The sequence below is a fragment of the Podarcis raffonei genome, chromosome 1, assembly GCF_027172205.1.
Source record: "Podarcis raffonei isolate rPodRaf1 chromosome 1, rPodRaf1.pri, whole genome shotgun sequence".
NCBI lineage: Eukaryota > Metazoa > Chordata > Lepidosauria > Squamata > Lacertidae > Podarcis > Podarcis raffonei.
In genome coordinates this window covers 22,567,662-22,576,680 of record NC_070602.1, presented here as the reverse complement: position 1 = coordinate 22,576,680, position 9,019 = coordinate 22,567,662, and the positions used below count along the sequence as shown (strand labels likewise).

General features: G+C 47.2%; 1 protein-coding gene across 2 annotated transcripts in view; it reads left to right on the top strand.

Annotated features, from left to right (window-relative positions):
• The first annotated feature begins 382 nt into the window (after positions 1–382).
• Positions 383–9,019, top strand: part of SLC24A4 (solute carrier family 24 member 4) — a 109,924-nt gene continuing 101,287 nt past the window's right edge. The window contains exons 1-2 of one of the 2 annotated variants that reach the window (XM_053376520.1): positions 383–1,611; positions 8,161–8,271. In XM_053376520.1, coding sequence (XP_053232495.1) covers positions 1,455–1,611; positions 8,161–8,271 — 268 coding nt within the window. In that variant the 5' untranslated portion in view covers positions 383–1,454. The remainder of the gene's footprint in view (positions 1,612–8,160; positions 8,272–9,019) is intronic. The other variant, XM_053376530.1, reaches the window with a different exon arrangement.

Below are 9,019 nucleotides of genomic sequence, written 5' to 3'. Positions count from 1 at the left end.
CCCCAGTCCACCTCAACCTTTCCATCATGTCGTCATTTCGAAAAGGCGGGATTCATCCATGGGCATAGCCAGGATTTTTTTAGCGGGGTTAGGACTTTTGTCAGTGGACAGAATCGTCTTGACTGGTCAGTTAGTGAAGTATTTCTATTGTTTTACTTGATCTGAGGGGGCAGCTGCTCCCCGCCTTAGCTACGCCCATGGCTTCATCGCTGAGGGAATTCATTCCACCTTGAGGGAAGGGGAAAGGCGGGCGGGGGGGGGAAGCAACTTGGGTGTGATCTTGAGTGTGACAGGGCTGGGCTCAGCGGCGCAAGCACATGCTCTTGCACGCTTCATCCCCGAACCCACAGCACTTGCCAAGCGCTAAATAGAGAAGAGATAATTCCTGTGCCATTTAGGGGAAAAGATTAATTTGGTCAGTTAATCCCCTCCTGCTCCTCCTTCTCTCCCCCCGCCCACCGCGAAGAACCGAGCGCGGGAAAATGCACAAACAGTTCTGCAGGTGACCGTCAGCGCGAGGCGCAGAGGGGACCCTGTGGTGCCCGGAGAGGAGGCGCATGCGCGTTGGTTGCGCGGGCGAGTGAGTGTGTGTATGTGGGGGGTGGCTTTGCGCGGGTTGAGGGAAGCGCTGAGGTGCTTCTGAGGGAGAGAAAGTTGCCCGCGAGCGGGATAAGGAGGAGGACCAGGAGGCGTTGCAAGCCAGCCGGCCAGCCAGCCAGCGCAGGAACTTGCCCCTTGCTGGTGGCTCCTCGCCCGGAGAAAAAGGCAGGGGGAGGAGAGCGCGTGGCTGGTGCGCCCGGGAGCCCAACAACTCCGAGCCGCCAGAGGGATGTGGAGCCTCATGAAGAGGAGGCGGAGGAGAGTCGCCGCCGCCGCCGCCGCTGATGCTTCGCAAGCCGCTGGCGAGGGAAGGAAGGGGGCTCTCAAACTTTCCAGCGGGATGCTGCGAGGAGCTGCGCTGCTGCGGTCCTGATCGCTCTCTGTCCTGAAGCGGCGCTTGCCTGGGGTTTTTCAAGGGCACTTTCGGCTCCCGCCACCGCTGTGGAGGGAAGCTGCTGGATGCTGCTGCTGCTGCTGCAACTGCTTCTCCATCGCCGGCGGTGATTTCTTGCCTGGATCTTTTAATATTTTTTTTGCCTCCGGCGCCAGGCCTGCCGTGGGGCGACGACGGGCTCCTGAGCAGAGCTCGCGAAGCCACCCCGAACTCCCCACCTGCAAGCTGCGGAGGAGGCTTTGCCTTGCTGCGCACCGGACCGCTCCCCCCCCCGCCCCCCGTCCTGTGACTCCCTGTTGATGCGCACCCGGCTCTTGGCCGTGGGGATGGAGCCCTTCGCGGGGACCCCCCGCAAGTGAGCCCCGCTCGCGAAGGCGCGGAGGGGTGGGGGGAGAAGGAGGCTGCCTCCTCTTGACCCGCAGGGCCTCCCCATCCTGTGCAGCGAGCCCCCGGGGTCGCCATGGGGCTGGAAGTGCAGCCGAGCGGCCCGCCGAAGGCGCCCCTCTTCAAGCTGAGGAAAGTTCGCAAGCGGCGGGAGATGCTCCTGCAGCAGGTCGGATTCATCTGCGCGATCCTATTCTTCGTTTGGGGCATGTCCACCCTGCTGTCTAAGCTAGGTAGGTGGCTGGCCAGAGGGGATGGGTTGGGAAGGGTGGGTGGGTGACCCCTAGGGGCCAGGGTCCCTTCCTTTCCCCCAATGAAATATTTGAGAGGGGCGGGCACCCCAAAGTTGATGGTCATTGCCATTCAAATTGTGTCCATGCATCACATCATGTGGTCAATTATGCGGGGAGGGGTTTACCTCCCCCCCCCCCAGTATTTTATTCAAGTTGGCACCCCTGGTGGGTGGGTGGCTAGAGGCTGAGCTGGCAGAAACAGAAGGTAGCAGCTGCCTGTGTCCTTTATCTCCCCCTCCCCAAATCTGGCCAGGATGCTTTCCCTGCCAGCGCAACAGCTGTTGCGGCACCGGGCATGCATGCACACCTGGGCGATCCTGTGTACCCCCAGACATTTCCCAAGAGTCCTGGGAATTGTAGATTGACCTTCATACCACCACACTTCCCGGGATTCTTAGGGGCTTTCAATGTACGGTGTGTATGCAGTGGGATCAAAGCAAAGGGCCATGTTTCCTACAGGAGCAACAAGCTGGATTCACCTGGGAAGCCCGCAAGTGAGATGTGGAGGCAACTGGTAATAGTCAAAAGCAAAAGTGCCTCTGGAAGCTGGTGGTTCTGTACAGCCGATCTAACTAGGGTCATTCTCAGCGTTATCTTCAGTGAATTTGCCATCTCCCCCTGCTCTAAAGCCGTTGAAGCTAATGGATGTCACTAGTACATCTTGTGGCAATGAGTTCCACAAGTGAATTACACTATTGTGTGAAGAAGTGCTCCCCCCCCTTTTGTCCTGAATCTTCTGCCAGTAGGAATAGTGAAGTGTCAGGCAGTTCTCAGGTCCTGCTTGCGGTGAAATCCTATGCTATGCTTACTCAGAAGATTCGATGAGCAAGTGTGTTTAGGATTGCATCCTTTGTCACCCATGGGATAATGCTTCATGCTTATAGGTTTATAAGGGTGAGATTACTCCTGAATATTTGAGGAAACGGTTAAGGATTGGCTACCAGCAATACAAGGCGGATTTGTGTACATTTTTTTCATAGAGGAACAAACTTCCATCTAGGAAAAAACAACAGCATATCCGTATAAATTCATGTACACTCAGTTTTGCAACAGTCCTGTGACTTGTGCATTCAAACTGATTCCATACCTGTGAATTCCAGAGTCAGATCTGGAGATGATGAGTAGATGGAACATTTCTGAAACAGAACATTATATTTCCCTGGGACGTGGGATCCCATTATAGGAGTGATTTTTTCATGACTACTAAATATAATGTGCGAATGACTGTGGCTAAGTATTAGTTCGGAAATGTAGGAAGAACAGAACAAACCTGATGAGGAAGAGATCCCATATAGCAGTGCACAATGTCTCAGCAATAGTAACCTGGTGACTTTGTGTCCCATTTATTATACGTTGCATAAAAGCTACAGCCCCAACTGACAACTTTCAGTAGAGAAAGAGAAAGAGAGAATTTGCTGGAAAATGCTGCCGCCGATCTAATGTGCTTCATTCCTGCCTTGCAAGCTGAGTTGGTGCAAAAAACCCCCGCTGAAATATTTTCTGTTTGCCTGCTGTGCTGCTTGCTGTAGGCTTAGAACAGTAATTCCAAAATGGGCAGATTAGAACAAGGGTTGCCAGATCAACATGGGGATGGAGTGGAGGTGGGGGAAGGAACCAAGGAATTTTGCTCTCTGTTCTGTAGAGTTTGACAAAGCAGGGTCAAATCAGAAAGCAGGTGTTCCCGAACTACAGAAATACAATAGGCTCTTAAATAAATGGACATCTCACCACCTTTGCTGTAGCACTACTTCCTCCCCTTCCCCCACCAATGGGACTCCTGTTCCTTTAATGAGAGAGGCAGTTTGGCAGGTGCGGTGGCTCCTCCCTTTGTTGCCAGAAAAGCAGGCTGTTCCAAACATTAGTCTGCCAGGGCCCAGGTAGTTATTAAAGGAATGACCTGTGAGGCCATGTGTTGGCAGGCCTCCTTAGCTTAGCCGCGGCTGTGCTACTTATCCTGATGCTAACAGCAGGTGCTGGGGAAGTAGAGCATCAAAAGCCACACCAGGAAGTAGACGTGCGCGGCCATTGGGAAAGACAAATATTCCTTCTGTGGCTTCCCCTGTTAAAAGCTGGCACAGCTTCGCGGCCAAGGATGGGGCATCATATACACTCTTAGCTGGAGTAACTGAAGTTAGTAGGACTTAATTTCAAGTGAACATGCATAGGATTGTGCTACGTCAGGGTGAGCTCTAAACCAGAAAGTCCCCGAATCAAACGAAAAGGCAACTTCTGGATTTTGGGTCCTCTCCCGGGCCATAGATCATTACTGGGTCACCTTAACAAGCAAAGGGCAGAGGGTGTTCAAACAGAAGGCAAACCCAACAGCCCTCTGGCAGGTCACACGTGCAAGTGACCCCACTCATTATGGAGGATGCAGAATGACGGCTAGGTCGTTCCAACAGTGGTTGGAGGCAGCATGCCTGTGAATACGAGTTGCTGGGAATCACAAGGTAGAAGAGCACTGTTGCACGTATCTCCTGTTGCAGGCTTCCCATAGGCATCTGTTTGCCTGCTTTGGGAATGGAGTAGAGGCGCCTTTTGCCTGATCCATCAGGGCTCCTCTTACGTTCAAGCAAGCGAAGCCATATACCAAATTCTGCTTTGAAAAAAAACACCTTTCAGTTCTCAGTAGCGTAACCGAAAGGCAACACGCACAGTGAAAATTAAGATTAAGGGTAACATAAAGATGTCATTGTCTGAAGGTTTTGTCCAGTTTTCTCAGACCTCTTCTCTGCAGATCCCTTCCTACCTTTTGCCAGCTTTAGTTCCCTGCAATCTGCCCTGCCTTGTTGCCTTAAGGAGTTAGTCATAGGTTCAAATTTTACCTCTGCCACAAACTCTCAAGATACTTAGAAAGCTGCCTGACAAAATAAAGACTTGTTTGTCATTGTGGTGCAGTATTGCCTACGTTGATGAGTAGTGGCTCCCCAGGGCATCAGGCAGAGGTTTTTCATGTCACATTGCCATCTGATCTTCTTAGCTGGAGATGCCAGGGACTCAACTTGGGGACTGCCTGCAGAATAGGTGCTCTACTTGTTGACCTATGGTCCCTTGCCTTAGGTCCTTCCATTATTCTTTCAAGCCTATTATTATTATTATTATTATTATTATGGATGTGTGTACATGATAACACTGATCAACCTTACAAGGTTGTTGCAAGGCTTACTGAGATATGTGCATAAAGCATTTTGGACACCAAAATATGCTATTTGAATGTAATGTATTATTAGTGCTTCATATATAAGTATTCCTGCACTATGCCATCCCTAGGAATACAAGGCAGAGACAGGTATCAGTAGGATAAGTATCCAGTTTTTGTAGCTATTTGATCAAAACACTTTGCTAAAACCCCATCTGGCCATGCCCCTAAACTTTAAGGGTGGACTGTAAATAATTCCAGAAATTGTTTGGCTTTTGTTTGTCTCCAGACAAAGGGAATTTCAGTAGCAAGGTACACAACTTCTCCACTCACATGGCAATCACTATGGACTTTCCTATGCATTCTCTTGCTGTTCTACGGTACTTTGGAGAACATATGGTTTTGTTAAGAGGGCACTGTTGAGTGGCTTTAGACATTTTCTGATGGGACAACAAGGAGGAGGTTGGTTAAATGCCTAAAGCTGTACCCCTAACCCCATTTACCTGGGAGTAGCTCAGTTGCGTAAAACGTGAGACTCTTAATCCCAGGGTCGTGGGTTTGAGCCTCACATTGAGTGAAAGAAAGCATTGCAGGAGGTTGGACTTAGATGAGCCTCGTAGTTCCTTCCAACTCTGCAAATCTGTGATTTGACTTGCTTCTAAGTAGGCAGGGTCAAAACAATGGAAAGAAGTTAGAATCAGTCTTCAGTTAATCTTGAATAATAATGAGTCACAAGCGGTTTTACTTACAATTAAGCAGTATATAATTTTTAAATAAATAAATAAAGTGGAACCGGAAAACAAAATGTTGCATTTTGCCTTTGGTCTCTTACAGGAGTGCTCCTATTCAGTTTTCCAGCAACCAGCCATGCTTTCTTTCAGAATATATAAATTGGGAGAGGCTCAAGTTGGCCACTCAGAGATTTCTGTTTGCATCCAGCTAACTCTTAACATTCTGTGGCTTCTGCTGAACACTGAGCATGCTCTGTCTACATTGGGCTTGGTTTTTTTGGGGTATTTCGCTCCCCTCCTTTAAAAAAAAAGTGTACTTGTGCAAATGTTAAGATACCTGAAGGAAGGTGATAGCTCCTTCTTGTTTCACAGTGTTTTTGTCCAAGTCTAGTTGGCGGGGTGGGCTCTGAGCAACTGAATACCAGGCATGAAAATACTTTAATGAACGAGGAGGAGCGGAAGGAGCATTCTGTTCTATTGTAATAATATGAGAACTTGAATAAACTATAGGGTTGTTTTTTTTAAAGAGAGTATTAGAGGGAGGGAGCACAGATGCTGGTGTTTGTATTCCTCCCCCTCCCTTTCAGGAAGAAAGCAAACCTGCAAATTCTGCACTAGCAAAAACTTCTGAATAAAGGACAACCTTATGCAAACACAGGGGGAGTGCTGGTTTAGAGCCTTTAACTCTATGGTCTGTTGGAGCATTTCATATTTTATTGGGCCCACAGTTTCCTTATTGGAAAGAAGGTCACTTGAACGATACGTTTAATTGTGAATCTTCCTTCTGTACCAGTCGTAATGTAATAAACCTTTGCCCCCTGAGAATCTGCAAGCCCCCAGAAGGACGATGATACAAAAACATATCTAGTACCTAAGGACCAAGCCCATATTGTTGCTGAAGAAAGAGAGAATGAAGGCAGATGTAATATTTTAACAGTGGAAGAGGTGGTTTGATGGGGCTGTCATGGCATTAATAGCAAATGCATTTTTCTAGGCTGTTATAAAAAGGGGGGGGGAAACAAAGTTCTTCATGTTTGGTTTTTCGGGTACAGTTTGAATGAGGGAAGCTGAGACTTTTTGGGTAGTGCAGTGTTGGAAGAATGTATTTTTTCACACAGTACGTAGTTAAACTACGGAATTGGCTTCTTGCAGGAGACAGTGATGGCCACCAATTTGGATGGCTTTGGAAGAAGGTTGGAAAAATTCATGAAGGGTTAGGTGACCAGTGGCTACTAGCTGTGATGGATAATATGTTTTTCATCCACTGTTGGAGGCAGTACTGAATGCTTTTGAGTACCAGTTGCTGGTTGGCCACTGTGAGAACAGGAAGCTGGGCTAGAGGGGCCAATCTTGCTAATGTATACATTTATAAGAAAAGTGGCAAGTCTAAATTCATGCGGCTGGCCAAGAAAACTGCTTCGAGACCACTGTTGTCAGTTGTGCCATTTGCCAAGGGGCATATTTCCAAGTCGATTTTCTCTTTCAGTTCATTTATTTTCTCTTTCAATCTGATATTACTGTACTTGCAACGCAAACTTCTTTTTTATTCACTGTCAGACATTTGCATAGTTATCTAAGATTGGAGCACCAAGTGATCATGATAAGGTTATTGCAGGTAATCTACTCTGGGACAACCTGGTGTGTTTGCAATCTAAATAACTTATATGGTGCATTTAGTTCAAAGAATGATAAACTTTAAATCTTATCTGGTATATGAACCATATCCACTTTACAGTCTGCAAAGAATTGGTAACTCCGTGTCTTCCAATGAACCCTTCTCTTTCCTGATCGAATAATTGTTGAAAAGGGATTTCCACACAGTGCTTATTGTGTAAAATGACCTGTGTTTGAACTGCCTTTCCTGGTTGGAACTGAAAATCCATTTTCTCTCCGTTCATATGTGTTTTGGTGTGTAGAACTTCCACAGGCCACCATTCATGGAGGACAAGGCTATCCATGCCTTGATGGTTTCACCTGATTCAGAGGCAATATGCCTCTGAATACCAGTTGCTGGGGAACATAAATGGGGAGAGTGGTGTTGCATGCACATACTCTTTGCAGGCTTCCCATAGCTAGGCCACTGTGAAAAGAGAATGGACCACGTACGCCTTTCGTTTGGTCTTGCAGAGCTCTTAATGCTTGTTCTGTGTGGCTTGGCTTGCTTTTAGTGGGATTGCTGATTGCTGGCCTCAGTTTCATGTCCCCTGTTTTGAACATTAGATATATATAATGTTAGGTTTTTCAGACTTGCATTATAATCAGGATTATTACAGATTTCCTCAGCCAGAGTTCAGTACTCATACCATTATACCAAAATGGCTCTTTTCCCTTAGCACAGCTTGTTCTCCGGTATGCATCAACCCTTATATAATGTGTTGTTTACCAACAGAAGATGCCAAGCTTTGTTTTAGTCACAGAGAACCTTTATCTGAACGCAGCCAGCGGATGTTGCTGGACTACAACTCCCATCTTCCCTGAACATTGACCATTTTGTCTGAAAGCTGATGGGAGTCCAGATTGGGGAAGGCTGATCTAGTGAAAATTTATCTAGGGGCAGCATTTTTATTTTTATTTTTGCCGGTGCAAATATACTGTGTTTGTCTTTTTATGCAGGACAAGAACAAGAATCAACTATAGTCGACAGAAATATCCTGTCAGAGTTATGGAGGAATAGAAGATTGATGGCATCAAATAATGAGTCACATGAAGAAATGAACTGCACAAAGCCAGGTAAGAAATGGGGAGCTTAAAAGTATATTTCAGTTCTGCTGTGCAAAAACTGCAGTGGTTTGCCAGATCTGAAGACTGTGCCATGTCAGAAGGTTTTCATGAGCACAAAAGTTGTTGAGAGACACAGCTGACACAAGAACGTAAGGCTGTGCCTAAGCAGGCAGGAAGGTAATTTTCCCATCACACAAACAGTGCTCAAGTCCTCATTCACAGTGGTTTTCCTGTAGATACTTACGGTATACCTTGTGAATGCATAAGTTATTATTTATGCCTGGATGTTGAGACAACAAAGTGCATTGCAGTAAAAATTATTATTATATGTGACTTTGAAAAGTTACCTATCTTCTTCTGGTTTGGTGATGCCTTGATCCGTGTTATAAATGACTATATTTAGCATAGCCCAGTTTTACTGGTATATACATAATGTTTGGGACGTGGGTGGCATTGTGGGTTAAACCACAGAGTCTAAGACTTGCCGATCAGAAGGTCGGCGGTTCCAATCCCTGCGACGGGGTGAGCTTCCGTTGCTTGGTCCCTGCTTCTGCCAACCTAGCAGTTCGAAAGCACGTCAAAGTGCAAGTAGATAAATAGGTACCGCTCCAGGGGGAAGGTAAACGGTATTTCTGTGCTCTGCTCTGGTTCGCCAGAAGTGGCTTAGTCATGCTGGCCACATGACTCCCATGGCCAATAAAGCGAGATGAGCACTGCAACCCCAGAGTCAGCTACGACTGGACCTAATGGTCAGGGG